The sequence below is a fragment of the Cupressus sempervirens genome, chromosome 7 (genome assembly GCF_028749045.1).
Source record: "Cupressus sempervirens isolate cs-2001-9-10 chromosome 7, ASM2874904v1, whole genome shotgun sequence".
Lineage (NCBI taxonomy): Eukaryota > Viridiplantae > Streptophyta > Pinopsida > Cupressales > Cupressaceae > Cupressus > Cupressus sempervirens.
The window spans coordinates 540,465,806-540,486,109 of NC_143124.1; the positions used below are offsets into that span (position 1 = coordinate 540,465,806).

The 20,304-nt window shown below is 34.9% G+C and overlaps 1 protein-coding gene across 1 annotated transcript in view; it reads right to left on the bottom strand.

The window, feature by feature from the left end:
* Positions 1-10,014: 10,014 nt before the first annotated feature.
* The window catches only part of LOC149547897 (AT-hook motif nuclear-localized protein 10-like), a 93,152-nt gene continuing 82,862 nt past the window's right edge, over positions 10,015-20,304 (bottom strand). Inside the window, exons 3-6 of the mRNA XM_089791948.1 lie at positions 18,085-18,216; positions 17,575-17,736; positions 17,174-17,483; positions 10,015-10,459 (exon numbers count right to left, since the gene is read on the bottom strand). Coding sequence (XP_089648074.1) covers positions 10,398-10,459; positions 17,174-17,483; positions 17,575-17,736; positions 18,085-18,216 — 666 coding nt within the window. The 3' untranslated portion in view covers positions 10,015-10,397. The remainder of the gene's footprint in view (positions 10,460-17,173; positions 17,484-17,574; positions 17,737-18,084; positions 18,217-20,304) is intronic.

Consider the following 20,304-nt stretch of genomic DNA (forward strand, 5'->3'; position numbering starts at 1 on the left):
TACATGGAATGCTAGGGGTCTTAACGCCCCTAGCAAAAAGAGGTTATTAAAACATAATCTCAAAATCTTTGAATCTGATATTGTTTTAATTCAGGAATCTAAATTAGATAAATTAGAATTAGGTAAACTAGATAAGATGCTTGATTTATGGAAATCTGTGTTTCAAGAATCAATAGGGGCATCCAGGGGCCTTGGGATTCTTTGGGATCCTAGAAAGGTTTGTATAAACACACTATATACTAGCAATCATTGGATTAGTGGTAGTGTTCAAAGCTTAAAAACAAACCTTAAATTTATCCTCAGTAATATCTATGGTCCAATTAGTTGTTTCGATAAAAATTTAGTATGGAAAGAGATTAGCCTATTCATGAACAACCTCAAGGGTAGTTTGTTTGTATTAGGAAGTGATTTTAATAAAATTTTAAATATCAATGAAAAGATTGACGGTAATCAACAATTATCACAAGCATCCAAAAATTTCCATGACTGGTGTCTTTTGCATAACCTAATAGATATCCCAACAAGCAATGGGATTTATACATGGAATAACAAGAGAAAAGACTTTGCATATATCACCGAGAAGCTTGATAGGTTCTTGATCAAAGGAGACCTAGATGTAATTAATCTAAATATTTCATCCTTAGTTTTACCAATTGCAGGATCTGATCATTTTTCGATCAGATTTGAATTCATCGAACCTCATAAGCCTGCCAGAAACGCATTCAAATGTGAGAAAATGTAGTTCTTAGACCCAAACTTCATCAATAACATTAAAAAATGGTGGGCACATGACAACTTTGAAGGCTCAAAGATGTTTGTTTTTGTGGCTAAAATGAAAATGCTGAAAGAACGGATACTTAGATCGAACAAGGAACAATTTAATAACATCTTCAAAGTGAAATTAGACATTGAAAAATAGCTGGAAGAATTAAATTCAAAAATAATTAGAAATGGGATGAACAATAACAATTATCTTTTAGAAAAAGACTTATTAGCTAAGCAAGAAGATATATTATCCAAAGAAGAGATATTTTGGCATCAAAAATCTAGAGAAAGGTAGCTCACGGAAGGGGACCAAAATACTAAATATTTTCACAACTCTACTTTATACAATAGAACAAAGAGTCGAATACCATGTGTCAAAAATCACTTGGGTACTATAACTGACAACCCAAGTGAAATTGTTGATACCTTTGTAGAGTACTTTCAAAACATCTAAAACAATTATGAAGGGTTGAATGGAATAGCACAAGCTAATCTACTCAAGGTAATTCCTAAAATCGTCACACCCGAAGATAATAAGATACTTAACAAACCAATTACCTTGGAAGAAGTCAGAAAAGTAGTGTTTTATATGAACCCAAATAAATCCCCAAGGCCTGATGGCTTTTAGGCCTTCTTCTTCCAAAAATATTGGGATATCATAGGCATAGATCTATGGAAAGCTATTGAAGCTTCTAGAAATGGGGGGGCTTTTTTATCAGAAATTAATCACTCCTTTCTCACACTAATCCCTAAAAAGGATGAACCTCTAACCCCGAGTGACTATAGACCTATTGCACTTTGTAACACTATTTACAAAGTGTTCTCCAAGGTCCTAGCCAATAGGCTTAAAGGTATCCTCCCCAAAATTGTCTCAGAAGAACAAACTGGTTTTATGCTAGGTAAATCTATTCTTGATGGAATCATTACAATTCAAGAGACAATACATTTGGCCTGTTCGAACAAAGAGGCATGTGTGTTCATGAAACTAGACATTAAAAAAGCATACAATATGGTTGATTGGAGATTCTTATGCAAGGTTTTGGAAGCATTCGGGTTTTCCCATCAATGGATCAACCTCATCTTCAAATTTATTTCGACTCCCAAAATCTCCATTCTCATCAATGGCACACTAGAATGTTTCTTTAACATATCAAGGGGCATTAGACAATGAGACCCTTTATCCCCTTCTCTATTTAGCATAATGGCAGAAGCTTTTGGGAGAGTTGTGATCGACACACACCAAAAACAAAAGATATCAGGCATTAGGGTGACTAAAAATATGCCAAACATTACTCACTAGCAATATGCAGATGATACCATTCTTTTGGGAAAAAGCACTATCGAAGAGGCCCTTGGTCTAAAAAACATTATTAAAACATATATGGAAGCCTTCGGACAGAAAGTCAATGAACTCAAATCGGAAATATTTCTTATCAATACAAAACTTGATATAGAACAGCAAATCTATAAGATAATGGGATATAAAAAAGGTGTTTTTCCATGCAAGTATCTTGGTATTGTCGTAGAACAAGGCAAGAAATCAAGCAAGGTATGGAATAATACTTTGGAAAAATTGGACACCAAGCTTGGTAGTTGGAAGGACGAATGGTTAACTAAGGCAGGAAAAAGCACTAAGATTAGATCAGTTTTATTCGCCATTCCTATTTTTTTGCTATCGTGCTTGTTGTTATCTAAGCAAAACCTACTCAAATTCGAATCCAAGATGCGGAATATTTTTTCGAATGATAATGAAGAAGATAAAAAATTGGAGCTTATCAAATGGGAGAATATTTGCAAACCCAAGGATCAGGGTGGGCTAGGAATCAAGAATTTGCAATGGCAAAATGTCGCCTTGGGGACAAAACTTATTTGGTAGCTCTATAAAGAAAGAAATCACAAATGGGCTAAGATTCTTTACAAAAAATATCTTAATGTGGATGACACTCTTTCTATCTTTAGGACTATAAACCCGCCTAAAGGGTCAAAAAGATGGAACTTTATGTTAAAATGTCGCCCCTTGATATGCAAATACTTAACTTAGGATATTGGCAAGGGAGATGGGGCCCTATTCTGGGAAGATTCTTGGGATGGATATCCACCCCTCGATCAAAGCCTCATATCATCAAAACTCAAACATAAGTTAAAAAATCTATGGGGCTACAAAGTCAGTGATTACAAGACTATGATCTCCATAGATTGCTCCCCTAAAGTAGTGTGGAAATTGCTAGAGGGCTTGGATGTGGCTCCCAAGACAATCAAGGATTATGAAAAGCTACTAGAAGATAGGAGGATTAAGCACTCAAAAAAGTCAGATGTACTTATCTGGGCTGCCTCGAATGATGCCAAATATAGTGTAAAAAATAGATACAAGGCTCTAGTAGATTCTCAATATCGGGAAAAGGTGGATATCCCGCTAAATTTATGCTGGGATTCTTCTTGCCTCCCAAAAGTAGGATTCTTTCTATGATTGGCTTTCCAAAAAAAAATCTTGACTATGGATAGGTTACGCAAACTCAGATTTTAGGGCCCTTCTCAATGTGTTTTATGTAAATAAAGGGAAGAAGACACAGATCATATTCTATTTAATTGCTCCTACTCCCAGAAATGTTAGGACTGGCTTAGGATTATGTTGGGATGGTCAACATCGTTCCCTAATACTCTAACGGCTCTTCTAAAAGGTTGGCCCACTAATTTGGTCAAAGGGGTATATCACAAACTATGGAATATCTCCCCCTCCATTGTGGCATGGGAGATTTGGAAGGAGAGGAACCGACACATTTTTCGCAACTTCGAAATGAAGCCTGAGGAGTTGATATTAAAAATAGAAGCCAGCATTGCTGAGACCACGAATTCATACCTCAGAAAGGTGCGAATAGTAGAAGGATCCTTTTCCAACTAGGATGCATTAATGAAGAAGTTCTGGTCCAATTTGATTAATCCTTCGATGAGTGATCTCAAAGAAAATAAAAAGGGGAGGGAAGACTACAGATGGGAACCACCACCCATTTGGTGGGTCAAATTAAATTTTGATGGTGCGACTCGGGGTAATCCAAGGACAACAGGTATTGGATGCAATATTAATAATGAATCAGGTCAATGGATCGCCAAAAAAGCCTTGTCAATCAATCCAACCTCCAATAACCTTGCGGAACTTGAGGCCTTAAAGCAAGGTCTCCATTTGTGTCTCTTGTTAAAAACCCCCAAGGTCTTCATAGAAGGAGACTCTCAGATTATATTAAATGCCATTAGAAAATGTTCCACTCCTAATTGGGTTCTCAACTCTCAATTAGAAGAGGTCCTCGCTTTATTAGATAAGTTGGAAGATTACAGGATCTGTCACATTTTTAGGGAGGGGAACCAAGAAGTGGACCTTTAGCAAACATGGGGGCAGATGAAGCTAATACACTACTATTTAATAATGATTCTTCATCACTATGAGAATCTTGGTCTCCTGTCTTCGTAGTAGGTGCCTTCTCTTTAATGTTCTTCTTCTCTTCTCTTCTAATCCTATTATCTTTTATTACTTCATTATTTAGACACTCATAGAGTGCTTATATGTATAGAGCTACTTAAAAATAGATACTTGGCTTTGTAATTTAATAAATTCAGTCAGTGGGCTAGTAAATCCTATATTTTCTAGGATTCTTAGTCGGTTCTAGTAGTTAGTTCATATAGCCTATCGACATCCCCCTCCTCAGCACTCTTTTGGGTAGACCTTGGTAAGTATATATGTATTAGCTACATTAATGGTTTTACTTGATATTTACAACCCACTTTATTAACACGACTAGTCCTCATCATGATTTAGAATGGTATTTAGGATCACTGGTATAGTAAGGACAGCTTTAGTTTGCACCTTGTGATATGATCATTTATTGGTGAAGTGTCAGGGGCTTAATCGATCCAGATGACATCACTAGATGTCATCATTAGAGTTGTTTCTAGGTGCTTCCCCCGCCTATAACTGGAGGTAGTAAGTTGTCATTTTCACTGTTCCTTAGACATGGATTCAAACATTTATGTGTTCCATACGTCCGAAGTTCGCACCATGGCCTTTTGTGGAAATGTAAAACCAGAGAGGTGGAATCAGATACTTTACCCGGTTGATGTTATGACTCGACTTGCCATTAATAAAGCAATCGGGGAAGGTATCTTCGATTATGAATTCACATGGAGGACTAACAACGATGTTATTAGATCTTTCATTGGAGTGATGGCCAGAGCAAAGATTGCGGCAGAAGATATTGTTAGGCTCTGTTGTGACTTGTTTGTCCCTACCTAGAAGAAGGCTTTGGTATAGGCCATCCATAGCATTGACGAGAAATTGCGGATTCCACTACCAGAAAAGCACATGAAGCTGCCTCGAGGTTCCTTGGACCTAGATATGGCGTTCAGGCACCCTTCATTGATAATTCGAGAAAGCTTCGTGTTCTATCGTGAATGGCCTAAAATGGAAGCAAGTATACAGTTCCTGCTTCGCTGGAGGGGGATCATTGCAGATGATAGAAAAGATTGGCTAATAAAATATCTCCATCCGTCCAATGCGTACATACAACCGGGAGTGGTATTCGATAACCTTGACACCCTTGATTTCTGCACCCCAAATGCTGAAAAAACTAGTAGGGCAAAAGTGGATTTCGAATTTCCACCAAACTATGTCATCGAGTAGCCAAATGACATCCCTAAAGTAATAATGGTGTATTGGAAGTAATCTACTACATTAAATGGTGTTTTGGGAAGCTACTCTATTTATTAGGGTTAATATTGGTAGGCCTTTAGACAATTTTGTATCTCTAGACAGCTAAACTATTTAGGGCTTTTATATACAGCTAGTAGTCCCTCTCATTTTCGATGTTTGAGAGCAGAATAGCCTCATAATCTTATCGGGATGTAATTTCAGATCTTGCTTAAGTGTAATGTACAGATATCAATATAAATATATGATAATACTAGATTTTATAATCCTTTGGACTAGAATTGGTCTTGAATGATTGTTGGAATGAAGTGTTTGCTTCAGTATTTCGAAAAGTTTTTAGAGGTAATTTACTCCTAGATGTAGTTTTCTTCTTATTTGATTTAGGTAATGGTATGATTTTATAGTTACTGATGGTCGAGAATTTTGTTAATTTTAGTAATTTATTGGTGAGATGTATGGGGTTCTATTTGAGATACTTTAAGGCGGGAATGGAATAAACATCTCAGGTGAATGATCATGGTTTTGTTGTATGTATTAATTTGGAAGTAGGCCCATTTTAATACGCTAAGATAAGCTCTTAATTTGATTTATCTCTATCACCAAAAAATGAAGAATGTCACCCTTTTTCGGTAGCACAAATGAAGCTCAATAAGGCAGTAACCATGAGTGTCTCTGCAATAAGTGTGATCTTTCTTGGATATTATGTTGAATGGCTCAAACAGGGAGATATATTGGTGTAAAATGATTCTTATAATTTCAAAATTTGGATGCTCTTATTTATCCTATACTCTTTTTGGGCTTTCCCCTGTTCTCAGAATAAGAACTATCTAGGGATGGTTGTAATCCCGGACAAAATGAATATAATATAATATGTAGTCCTCATTAATAATCTGTATGTAACAACAAAACTGTGAACTAGTAAGGATAGCTTTCACTAATTTTTACAGATCTTAAACAATGCAATAACATATGTAGCAGCAAGGAGATTTCTTGATGAGAGATCCCCTACCTTTTTTCGGAGACCTTGTGTTGCCAAATAACATTGATGTTCTACTTAAGGATATAGGCAAACTTGCATGGATGAATGTCATCATGGAAGAAATGAGGGACATCACTAAATACATCTACAATCTCATGACTGCTTAACTTACTAAGGGAAATGGGCTTCTAGAACTAGGAGTGATGTGATTTGCCTTCAACTTCAGCACATTGCAAAGCATTTTAGGCTCTTACTAGTGTCTCTTGAGAAGATGCTTGTGAGTATTAGGTGGGTGGACTGTCCACATAGGAAAGGCCAATGGACAGTAGGCTTGTGATGATCATTTTTGATGATATGATTGTGAAGAGCACATATGGGATCTTCAAGGTTGTTTTATGTGCATTGCCTGGGAAATATAAGAAACATCTCTAAACATATCTGCAACTACTCAAGAGTGCTTAACTTGATGAGAAAGCGCACAAAGACAAATGATCTTTTTGATTGGAGGTGACATGATTTGCTAGTAACTTCTTCCCATTGCAGAGCATTTTAGGCTAACTGGTGTCTCTTAAATAGATGTGAGCAGTAGATGTGTGGAGTCTATATTGAATAGGGAAAAAGTTGGAAGGGATTGTGATGACTGTTTTCATGATATGTTTTCTTTTTGCACAGACAATATCCCAACGGAATCAAAACTTGCAGTTTAGGCACTTATACTCAATTCAATTTCTTTTTTAATTGTTTGGTAGATGGGAGAAAATGCATGAGACCATGGGTCCAGCAAAAGAAAATTTGAACTCATTTTGTACACAATTTTAATTATAGATGGAGAAAGTAAATCCACCCATGCATTAATGCAAAAGCCTATTAATTTTACTCTTCAGTTCCTCCAGCACCAGTTTGAAGGTCATGGATACCATTAACACATGCATTGAGAGATTGACACGTGACAAAAGATTAGAGACTGCATGTACATACATTTGCTCATTTATTATTTTCCCCCTTTTAACTCCTAAATTATTTTTATTAAAATCTTGTTGGTGCATTTGTATATTCTTTTACGTAGCAGCAATATTGAGCCTGGATTTGGGAAACTATAATGGAGACACGCTGCCAGAGATGAACATGAATGCCCAGAAGAGTAGATGCCCTCAATACAAGAAACAGGGACATTGTAGAAAGGACAATAGATCTTGATCTGGCCTAATATGTACATTTAGGATCATCCCTTTGAGAAAGTCTGTGTTATAGTCTTCTACTTCCAGGTTCAATATTGCTGGCAGATTAAAGATTATTTTGACTCACAATTTAACAAAATTGTACTCACAGAGGAATGGAATCATATCATACATTACAGCCATGACAAACTATGTTGTGTGTGACGAATGACAACGTTGTGTCTTAGTGTTCATGAATCCTTGATACTTTTATATACTTCTTCTGTCTAGTAAATGAGTGGATGAGAAAAAGGAGTTTCTTTGGCAAGTTGAAATGTATGGAGTTTGTGTTCGTTTACGTTGTGAAAATCAAAGTCTCCAAAGTATCGTGTTCATGTATCCTTAGTCCTTTTCACACTTCTGTCTAGTAAATGAGTAGACGCCAAAAATGAGTTCCCTTGGTGCATGTCTAAAGCTCCTGTTTACATTCTGAACATCTTTGTCACCAGTAATTCAGTACGGATATAAACCGGCATGCCTTTGCATAAATGGTTGTTGTGATTCGTGAGTATAAACGAAAGGAACTTAATTGGAACATTATTCATTTCGAACACCGTGGGTTTTGTCATTTTGACAGAAGATGGCTCTTGCTGACTTAATGTCTTCCAGTTGGTTTCTTATGTAGGTCCGTTTTAGATGATTATTAAATGACTTTGATGGTTTTCAATATTTAATAACACATGGATACTATACTTGCTGATATATCAGATACTATGGATGAACAGAGTTAGACTTTCCTTACTGCAACTTTATATTGAGTTCTAAAGTATTAATTTAGGATGGCTTGTTGTGTAATCTTAGGACTATTGGATGGTAACAAGAAGATTTATTTAGACTCCTTCTCACAGATATAATTTGTGAGGATTAATGACAATGGTTTTATTACAGCCCTTTATTAAGTGATCGTATTATAGAGACCGTTTTATAGATATTAATTTATTTAGGATAGTAGTTATGATCCTTTAGTAGTTTATGGTTGGATTCCTTGGGTTGATTGTTCTAAGATCTCTAACCCGGTGTTGAAGTTAAGGATAGTTTGTAGAAGACTAATCTGATACAAGTACTTTGTCATCTTACTGGCAAAGCGCTCTTCATGACTAAGAAGGGATTTGGCAATTGTATTGAATTTGATTTGTAAGCAAATGTAAATTGTTAGGGGTATGTCCCTTCAATGTTTGTAATCTTCTATGTAATCATTCATGTTGATCTCACTGGAGTATGCTCTTTTTAAGATGTAATAATATAGGACGTTCTGTCCTAGGCTAGACTGAAGGTTTTCTTCTTCATTTTTTCCTACCAGTGCCCGTTTGAATGGAGCAACAACTGATGTAATCTTTTAATTTTATTAATAAAATTTATCACGGCCTTGATCGTTTATTGATTTTTAAAAAAAAAAATTATAAAAAAGAAAGAAAATAATTTAGAAAGTTAATAAATATATTATCAAATCATTTATTGTTAATTATAAAAAAGAAGGGGGATTATTTATTTACAAGTTCTTTGTGGATTGTTTACACAGTATAAAAATAGGGATGAAGATAGAGTGGGAGGAAGGAAGACAGTTAAAAATTAATATGAAATTCAATATTTAAGTAGAAATATTCCAAGTTAATAAATATAAAAAACAAAAGACATTTGGAAGAACTCTTTATATAATCATTCTATATTCATAACAAAATATTTGAATTGTTAATCTTTTTATTGTTTAAAATATACAAATACAAATATAGAAATTGCTAAAAAAAAAAATCTTTTGGTTTTTAAAAATGTTCTTAAATAAACTTTAATAAATAATTAATTGTAAATAAAATAAAATCTAATATATTTATATTAAATTATTGGTATTAAATATTTATATAAATATTTAAAATTGAATATAATAATATAAAATACCAAAAATGAAATAAATCTCTATTGAAAAATATTAAGATTTAAATTTTATTTCTTACATAAAAAAATAGTCAATATGTCATGTCATTGATATAATTAATGCATTAAAAATAGAGTGTACAAAATTCTTAATTTTTATGAAGAAAATTATTTTTACTCCTTACTATTATTGCTCCTCTAAGCCAATCAGAGAACAGAAAATTTATTTTGTTTCAATCATTTAAATAGATAGAAAAATTAAAACTATAGTTTATAGACATGTTTTAAAAATTCTCTACTTTGATTGGCTATTTAAAAATTACTATTGCATCTAATGGATGCAATAGTTCCTGCCCATGGCAAGAACTAAAAATGCCAGCTTTATGTTATTCAGTGTGTGTCATCGAAATGTATGCACTACAAGTTTGAGATATCAAATGATCAGCACAGTAAAGGGATGAGCTAAAAATTGAAATAACAGGCATCAATGACAAAAGGGCATGTATTACTTCATAAGAAAGGCTTTTAAGAAGAATTAGATCTACAACAATTATATTTGACATATGCCTAGAACTGAACTACAACAAATAGTTTCGTATAGCTAGCCATTATCTACACAAGCTAAATTGCACAGGGGTAAATGCTGAATCTAATGCAACACTTTTCAAATGGGAAGGAGATGATTCCCATGAACTGGAAACTCATATAATTTGCACATAATGGAAAATGTCAATAAATCGAAAAGTGACAAAAACTTCTCTGTGATAAGAGACTCTTTTCTCGTCGTGTCAACCAAGAACCACACTAGATGATCCTGCATTTGAAATATTTTCTCAAAAAATGATAGTTTTCATATATTAAATTCTGGTCTTCATTCTTCATCTCTTTGGATAGATTGAGTTCCATCAACATGGTCCATGGTTTTTCCTCTTCCTGCATAGGCAAAAAAAAGCTTAGCAATACATCTATACAAATAAAGTTTATTATTTGGCCAGACTGTACTGCAATCCAAAGAAAGTTTGTTATCTGGTCAGACTGTACTGCATATTCCTTCTCTCGACCCTTGATAGTTAATATAGACACGTCTCTTGCCTCTTCTTTTAAAAGATGGAAGTTTTGGATAAGAAACAATACAAAACCTTCAAAGCCCAATTTCAATTTTTCCAAAGCCTTGTGCTTAACCATGTCTAATTTATGTCGTTTTACACTGTAAATAATACTTGTAACTATATCTATTTATTTATTTGGGTAAAAATCTTATTTTACTTCCACTTTCCAACACGGATTTGCAGAATTTTATACTCTAATGTTCATATGTTATGGTGTTGACACAGTTACAGATTTGATAATCAGAACACTTGCCGGCGTAGCTTCTTCTGTTATTTCTCACAACTATGCTATACTAGGTAATTGCACATAACTTACAAGCAGAAATTAGGCACCCACATGTTGCTTACTTATCATTTATCTTCTGGTAATACTAACATTTCAAAGCCGGTGTATAGGTGTTTGCATGTTACATGACATGATTTCTTGGGAGTTCATGATGTAAAAATCTTCTTTTTCAAGATGGTTTGTGGAAACAGATACCTACCTTGGACAGCCAGTCCTAATGGAGTCAATTCAATAGGTTGCCAGAAGAGCATGGTCTTGGTATGGCTTGCAATCACATATAGATTATAGAATATAAATTGCCATATAAAATCGTATGGATAGGAACAAATTGGACCTTATTTATAATCTAGAAGAGGATTGACTCGCTGCTATAGAATTAGATGTTAAAATCGTATCTTATAGATCCTGTCTGATTTCTTTCATCCTTCACCCTCTAATATCTATAGCTTCATTTGCAAGAAATCATTTTAGTCATTCCAGATGCACTGGTACCATATTATTTGGATTTCACAGCCATATTTGGATGAAAATCATGGCAAATCACAAAGAATCTAATTTCCTCTATGTCCTTTACTTTCCTCATCATATGTATTAACAAAGCAATTGTGGCAAGCACTTCGACCATCTGGTTTGAGTTAAAACTTCGAAAGTGCAAGGAAGGGCAACCTTGAGTTTAGAGAAGGAATTGGAATGATTAATTTCAAGTTCAATAAATGCTTCTAATTTGGTTATTTCACTAGCAAAACAGCAGAGAAGCCATTATTTGTGCCAGACTAGATCTTAGTCTGAATATCATACAGCTTATCATGGTCATTTCTGTTGGAGTTCGTAACTGCGATAGAGATCTTTCTGTGGACATTAATACCGTTGTGGTCAGCTTCAGCTGAAAAGGACAGAAATACAAAGAGTTGTATTTGAATATAGTCATATTTTCGAAAACTCAAGAAACCTTCGGTTGTAATGTGAAGAGTCTGTCTATGTGTTATATATATCGCTTCAAGCATAAGGCATTGTACACTCCAACATTTTATTATCAATAAAGTAATATTTTTGGTTGTGGCTGGTTTTTTCCCTTCATCTTGAAGGGTTTTCCCCGGATATTTCTATGTGTCTCTTGCATCTATTTTGCTCTCCCGTATTGCTGTTTATCATTGAATTCTGGGCTAAAATCCTAACATGGTATCAGAGCAAGGTTAGGTAACAGCATTGAAGGAAGTCGATCTGCTCTCTTTGTGATAATCTTTATAGAAGTGTTGATCAATTGTTCTTAGTGTGCTATGCTTTTTTTAATGGATAACCAAGTGAAGTAATTTTCTGGGTTGAGCTATGTTTAATTGTATCTGCAGTTGATTTTACTATATCGCGCTCCAGCTTTGTCAAATTACCGTTCTCTAAGTGTTTTGAGGTGGATCTCATATGCATGATTTGGCATTGCACATTGTTGTCTTGGCTCTATTGCAACATTCCTTGTTTAATTTTGTTCAGTTATGGTTCCATCAAGTTGGCTTCCTTTTGTCCTCCGCCACTGTCGAGTTATTTCTTCTCCTTTTCTTTTCTTGGTAATCAATATCAGTTGGTCAAAATCTTAGTTTCTATTCAGGCATCAAGCTTCTTCTACAGTCACTCTCAATTTAGAATATACTCTTCTAAGTGTGAGTGTACCTCTTCACAATATCGCCAACGGTAGTTAAGGGCTTGAAGGATGCAATAAAGTTGATTTTTTATGGGTAGAGGCATAGTTGCAGCTGGGCATCATTGTTCACATGCTAGTGATCATGGGTACCCAACTCTCAAAACTTGCTACTTTAAATGATTGACTCTAGTTGTCATATGCTATCAGTTGTTAAAGATTGTCATTTCTATTTTAAAGCCTAGTTACCGGATTCGTGCCTAGAGGCCAGATTTGGATCCGGGTCTGATCTGGATTTGGATTCATGTAGATCTGGGCAGGATCCCTGTTTTACACAATGGATTCATCTGGATTCGCGAGTCAGAAAATCCAAATGAATCCACTGTATAAAACAAGGATCCTACCTGGATCTGCACAAATCAGGTGTGAATCCTCAAGAATCCACCATGAATCTGCACGAATCCTTGAGAATTCAAAGTGAACCCATAGGCAGGCTAAGGTTTTAAATGGGTCAAACTTATTTAATGACTTTCCTAATATTATTTTTACCTCCAAACCATAAAATGACCCTTTTATTCAACATCCAAATACTTTTCACCTCATATTTGCTCTTAATTTCACTCTCTTATTTTGCTCTCATTATACACACACAAACACACACACACGAATCCTTACAAATCATATTAGAATTTTTTTTCATGAATCCACGGATCCGATTCGTGTGCCCGAATCAGATTTGGATCCTAAATCGACAACTAAGTTTTAAAGGCATCGGTTCATTTTATTGATTTCGTCTATCATTCAATTTTATTTGTCCCTTTGAATTCATTTATCTTGCCTCATTTTTTCCTCTAAGTATCTGTCGTCACTTGAGGAAGGGGGTATGTCTAATTTTTTTGTCATAGCTAGCGATTTCTTATTGCACATGGCTATTCAAAATATGCGGTGGCATTCATGGGAAATGCTTTGTTCTTTTAAGACTTTTTGTGTATGGTCGCTTACAACCTCAAGCAAATTATTGATCATGGAGGACTACGTGGATCGTGGAAAGCAAAGTCTAGAGACAATATGCCTTTTGTTTGCTTACAAAATAAAATACCCAGAGAACTTCCTGTTAAGAGGCAATCATGAGTGCGCCTCAATCAATTGTATATATGAATTCTATGAAGAGTGTAAATGCAGATTCTGTTTGCATTGAGGCCTTTCACCAAATCTAATCAACTTGGATCAAATAAGAGACATACCTCGTCCCACAGGTGTTCCAAATACGAGATTGTTATGTGATCTTCTTTGGTTGGATCCTAGCAAAGATGTTCAAGGATGGGGTATGAATGATAGCGGGGTATCATATACCTTTGGTCTAGATAGGGTGCCTAAATTTCTCAAAAAGCAGGACCTGGATCTTATTTGTCCTACACATTAGGCTATTATGGATGGTCACAAATTCTTTGTCGACAGACAACTCGTGACAATGTTTTCAGCCCCAAATTACTGTGGCAAATTTGTTAATGCTGGTGCAATGATGAGTGTGGACGAATCATTAATGTGCTCGTTTCAGATATTGGAACCAACAGACAAGAAAATCAAATTAGGTGGTTATGGAAACTCAAAAACAGCCACAACTAAACCACAAACACCCCCTCATGGAATGCGAACGTTGGAGAAAATCAATGGACACGACATATAGCACTATTTTGGGATATTGAGTGAAGGTTCATACAACACAGTTGAGCTCTTGAGCACCACTCTACCAAGAGATTAGTGTTCTGTGATATTTTTTTAAACACTAAGAATAGTGTTCTGTTTCAGAATTGATATCTAATAAGTTTATTCTATGTATCATTAATTAATTTATCTTTCCCCTTGGTTGTGTTAAGATGACGAAGTGCATCGTATGGTGCAAGGAACCTCGCTGTACGATGAGTCCACCGTACCATATGGTGGAGGTGAGTCATCATATGGTGACACAATGCTGTTTTTTGTGTACGGTGGAAGTGAGATGTACGACACTCCAATGTGAGGTTTGTGTACGGTGAAGCAGTACGACAAAGTTGTTACAAGTGACCAAAGCCCGAAGGGAGTGTTTGAGGCCCTGATGCCAAAGGGAGTGATCCGATGCTGAAGGGACTACCGACTGGAGGAGTGACTATCAAATGGATGAGTGACCGTTGGGACTATCAAAAACTATTTTTGTTCTATGACAGTTAATGCACCAGATTCCATAATGAATTGCAAAGTGTATAAGTGTCTGCGGGATTCGTTGGGCTAAATAGGCTAAGTCTGTGAAAGTCAGGTTGATTGTAAAGGCAATTTGGGCCTGTGAGCTTGTCTAGAAATGAGAGTTTGTTGTATGTAAATTGTTTACTATAATACAAAGTTTCTCTAGGTTTTTGGGTGGTGGGTTTTTCTTGAAAGGGTTTCCCACGTTAAATGTGGCTTCCTTTGTTTATCTTGTGTGCATATTGTTTTTTCAATGTTCTAAAGTAGATTTACAATCATTTATATTTCATTGTAAATTGGCATTTAGAAGGCGTTTTCTGCAACTAGCTTTTCTAACAGGTTGTAGGGTGCAACAAGAAGCAAGAGAGGATCATGAATATAAGGAGGTTGCTTTGATAATACATATTGAGAGGGAGATGTTTTCACTTCAAAGGGAGGTTTCATGAGATGTCTTCTTGTGATAATCAATGTTGTTTATGTTGAGAGGGAGTATCCCCACCATTCTTATATATGTTGTTAATTTTTTATTTTTTATTTTTGAGACTTTTGTTGGAAACAAATCTCAGTGGTGATTTTCTTTATTGACTATGAGTTCTTATTCATGTGAAATTAATAACAGTTATAAGGTCAACATGATAACTCTTTCACTTATGACAAATTGATAGTGAGCATATAGTTATATGGTAATCACGTTGAGAGATTTCATGCGGGGAGTTGGAAGTCATGTTGGGAGAGTCCATGATGTCATCACATTGAGAGATTCCCTGATGGGAGTTGGAAGTCATGTTGAAAGAGTCCATGACTGTATCACCTTGAGAGAATCTCTAATAAAATGTTGGTTGTAAACCTTACTAAATTGTCATGTTGAGAGATTCCATGACAACATCACATTGAAGGAGTCTGTGATGAAAGTTGATTATGAATTTTTGCAAGTTTGACATGTTGAAAGATTCTATGAAAGCAACACATTAAGTGAGTCCATGATGAAAGTTGATTGTGAATTTTTTGCATATTTGTCATGTTGAGAGATTCCATGACAACATCAAGTTGAGTGAATCCGTGATGAAAGTTGACTATGAATTTTTGCAGGTTTGTCATGTTGAGAGATTCCATGACAACATCACGTTGAGTGAGTCCATGACGAAAGTTGATTATGAATTTTTACAGAATTGTCATGTTGAGAGATTCTATGATTATGAGAAATTGTTACAGGTCTATCATGTTGAGTGATTCCATGATTATTAACAATGAGAAAATTGTTCTCTTAGTTGAGAGAATCTATGAATTTTATTGGATCTATGAGATCTAATTTTATCATTGAGATTTTGGTTGTAGCCTTGTGTGACTATTAAGTTAAAGCTCTATCTCTCGCTAAGAGGGAGTGCTGGAGTTTGTAGCTGAAATAAAGATCTTTATCTCCGGGCATTAATATTGTTGTGGTCACCTTCAGCTGAAAAGGACATTTATGATTAACTCTAATATTAAATATTAAGGCATGTGTCATTCAACATCCGTTGAGGCATGGAACTACGAAGAGTTGTATTTGAAAATAGTCATTTTGTGAAACTCAAGAGACCTTTGGTTATAATGTGAAGCCTCTCTCTAAGTGTTATATATATATCCCTTCAAGCGAAAGGTATTGTACACTCAAACATTTTATTATCAATCAAGTGATATTTTTGGTTGTGTGGCTTGGTTTTTATCTTCATCTTGAAGGGTTTTCCTAGGATATTTTTGTGCATCTCTTGCATCTTTTTTGCTCTCCCTAATTGTTGTTTATCATTGATTTCTGGGTTAAAATCCTAATGATTTTCTGTACTATCTGGTTTATTTTTATTTTTTCTTACATCATTCCAAGAAATATATAGCAGAACACATTCATAATTAAATTGTGCTCTTATTTGTTTTTAAAATGTGCACCACAGTTATTAGTCTAGGAATGGAAATAAGTTATAAAATGGCTTAAATTCTCTTCACGAAGCTAAGCCCAATTTTTTTCCTAGGATTCTATATCGGTGACCAAAATCCCAAATCTTTTAATTTATCATTAAGTAAGATCACCGGGTGAAAATCTCATTGATTGCAATTACTCATATTGAGATCATACTTCTTGAGGTTAATATTTATGATACTCACAGATGAAACGGTAATTTGTAAATGCATAAAAGTATGAGACAGAAGTTTAATTATAAGGTGAAGTGCTCTAAATAAAGCAAGACTGAGAAGGGAATGATGTTGAAATCTAAATAGTAGCATCCATCATCATCATCATGACAGCAATTCAACTTTAACCAAGAAATTAATATTTTGTCAGGAAGACAAAAGAAATCAAGAGTTATACTATTAGTTTTACACTAACGAAATGGATGTGTATACCGAAGGTTTAATTACACTGTACCAACCTGCCAACAATACATCTCTGTCACTCTTTGCTTCAGCTTCAAAGCGGGGACTTGCCCAGTCTATTGACTGCAGGGGTGTCATATTTAAGACTTGAGATTGCAAATTGTAACTTCCACTTCCAGCATTTTGCTCATGGCAACTCTTGACTAGATTACTGCCACCACAGGCTTCAACTCTAGGTTGCATGACACCAGTTGAAGGGGAAGGAGAAACCCCTGGCATACAAGCTGATGAAGTACCCATTGATGGTTCATCATTTCCAATGCATACTAGGTCCTTGCTGTCAAATAAGAAGGTACCAACCACAACCTGGAAAAAGAGAAGTAAAAACACATCTAGAGATCAACAGTGATATTTCTGCAACTGGTACAGGAAAAAATAATGATAGCAATAATGTCACCTGAACAGGGGTTGCTGCTGTGAGAAGGCCTCCCACTCCACCCCCAACAACACGTCCATCCGAACCAGCTAAAGAAACACTTAAGCCACCAGTTCTTGTGCGAGCTCCTCCCACTTCAGTGAGTAGAAAGGAGCCTGATAAAGATAGAATCTCAAACCGTCCCTGAAAATGTACAAAGTTGAATCACACCTTCAAATAAACATACAGAATGAAAGCAAAAGTTGGATACAATGGAGGTTCCAATTTTGTTTACGTGAAAAGGAATTGATATTTGAAAATTTGAAAATACAAAAGAAAAGAAAGCAATAAAATATTAGTATAGATTCAAGTATTGCAAAAAATGATTAAGAAAACAAGCGATCAAATAATAGAAATTCTTTACAGAATTCACCATTTATACTATTCCTTTTCTTTTTTCAAATAGAAACTTGCAATTTTCCATTGTCATAGTTAATAACTACATGTAAACAAATTCAAAATAAGAAATATTTAGCATCTGGGAAATCAAACCTCATATGTTACAATGCCTCCTGACACAGATGGTTGGCGAAGAGTTGCATTAGATATGGCTCCATTTGCAGAAAGTACACAAACTGCCCATGGCCCATGTTGCATAAAAGCCATAATTTTCTTGCACACATCCTGTAGATCATACACCAAATTTAAGATATAACATGACGTCCCCCTCTATTTGCAAACCCATGGTTACAAAAATTTCAATTTTTTCTAAGACATCCATTTACTTCTCAAAATTCCTTTATATTATGAAAGAAAAGTTATACATGAAAAGTGATAAAATGTTAAACACAATTTCAAATGTAAATGCTATCTTGAATGAAAAGGTTAAGCTAATCAATTCATGTACTACAAACATATTATGAAAGACAAGTTATCAATGGAAAGTGATAAAATGTTAAAGACAATTTCAAATGTAAATGCTATCTTAAATGAAAAGGTTAAGTTAATCAGTTCATGTACTACAAACATATCACAAACACAGTGCAACTACAAACTAATCAAGTACTTATCTCCCTTAAACTGGTGCAGCTAAGTTCATAGGCAAGAACAACTCCAGTTAATCCTAACTTCTAATAGATTAAGAATGTTACTTTAGAAAGTAAATTCGTGTTGGAAAGTATTCTACTTGTTAAGCACTTATTGTAACATGTTTAAAGATTAATATGTGGTGGAAAATTTGATAAAAGGTAGACAAAAATTTACTGAGAGTCTGAGAGCACTAAATAACAAATTGCTCTGATTTTTGTATCAAGTAAATGAGAAATGTTTATTTCTTTCTTCTATATTCCTCATGTACCTTCTTCAAGCAATCTATTGTCCTCAAAATCAAATTGTTCACAAATGGAAATAGAAAGAAGAATCCCTCTTGGAGGATGAATGCTAGTTACAATTACACTCAAATTATTTGTTTATGCCCATTGCCAATTTTTTACTCTCCCACTAGACTATGTTAAGGATGCAAGAGGGTATCTCTCCCTCTTTTGTTAAAGAATAATCCATTGAATAGTTTGGAAGTGAGTTCCCACTTTTAGGCTCCTAGACATTTCATGTGTTGTAGCTTGATCTTCTTACATGATGTGTTTGTTCCTTGAATTATTTTGATTCCTCAATCTTGCTACCATGCAATAAACAACAAAAACCATAATCCTAAACCTGCACGTATTATAAATGTTTTGAGGCAGAAAAATAGATGTATTTAGACTTGAATCCTGTGTGTATCAAGTAACATTGTTGTTGGCAAAAGTATAATTATAGTTGGCTAAATGAGTATTGTTATATGTGGTAATTAAAGAGTTTATTTTCCAACTACAAGTGGTTAGTAGTAATCTTAACAAACCCAATACACTATTTATGGCAATCTATCTCTTCGTACTTGTACTTATTGCATTTCATTGGAATGCAATAAATGCTCTATCTTTCTACGAACTATATTTGTACTTGAATTTTTATATTTTGTAAAGTACATTCTCATTTGCATTGCATGTTAACATGACTTTACTAGATAAAGATTTGGCACCCCTGTCGGTACAAATCCTAGAATTATAAGTCATAGACATATAGGATGGCAATATAAAGGGCGAACTTGTGAAAAAACTGTAACTAAATAAAACTGAAGTAGAGGAATACACAATGGACAAACTAACTCAGGACTTGGTGTACTTGTGGGAATATCATATGTTTGAAGGGAGGCTCTTCAGCAAGAGGTTGTCAAGTGCATCATCTCAAATAGTCTAATAGTGGACAATGAAGTAGATCATCTCCATTTGAAATAGCCAAGGTTGCTTGCATGTAACTTTATTATCCTCCAAGACCTTTAGAAGGCAAGGAACCAAGAACTATTAAGAAATCAGATACTCTAGTGATATGAACTTTGAAGAACAAAACTAGAGGGAGCAAGAAGAATGAGACACTAGTAGGATACCCTCATAAATTAATGCTTGTATAACCAAAGATAAATGTACAAGAAGAAATCAAGAAGTCATGGGTGGAACACTAAGAATATCCCTTTGGTTAAGAAAGAAAAGTGAGTGATGAAAACAACGATAGAGAAGAATCGCCTAGGTGAAAACCCCAAGTCCACTGAGAAGCACAAGTCGAAGCATTAGTAACATCAATAGTCAAGAGGAGAAAGAACCTCACTAATGGTGGATAGATGAAGAGTGAGTGGGTAGAACTTGTCTAATACCTACAAAACATTACAACACTACCAAC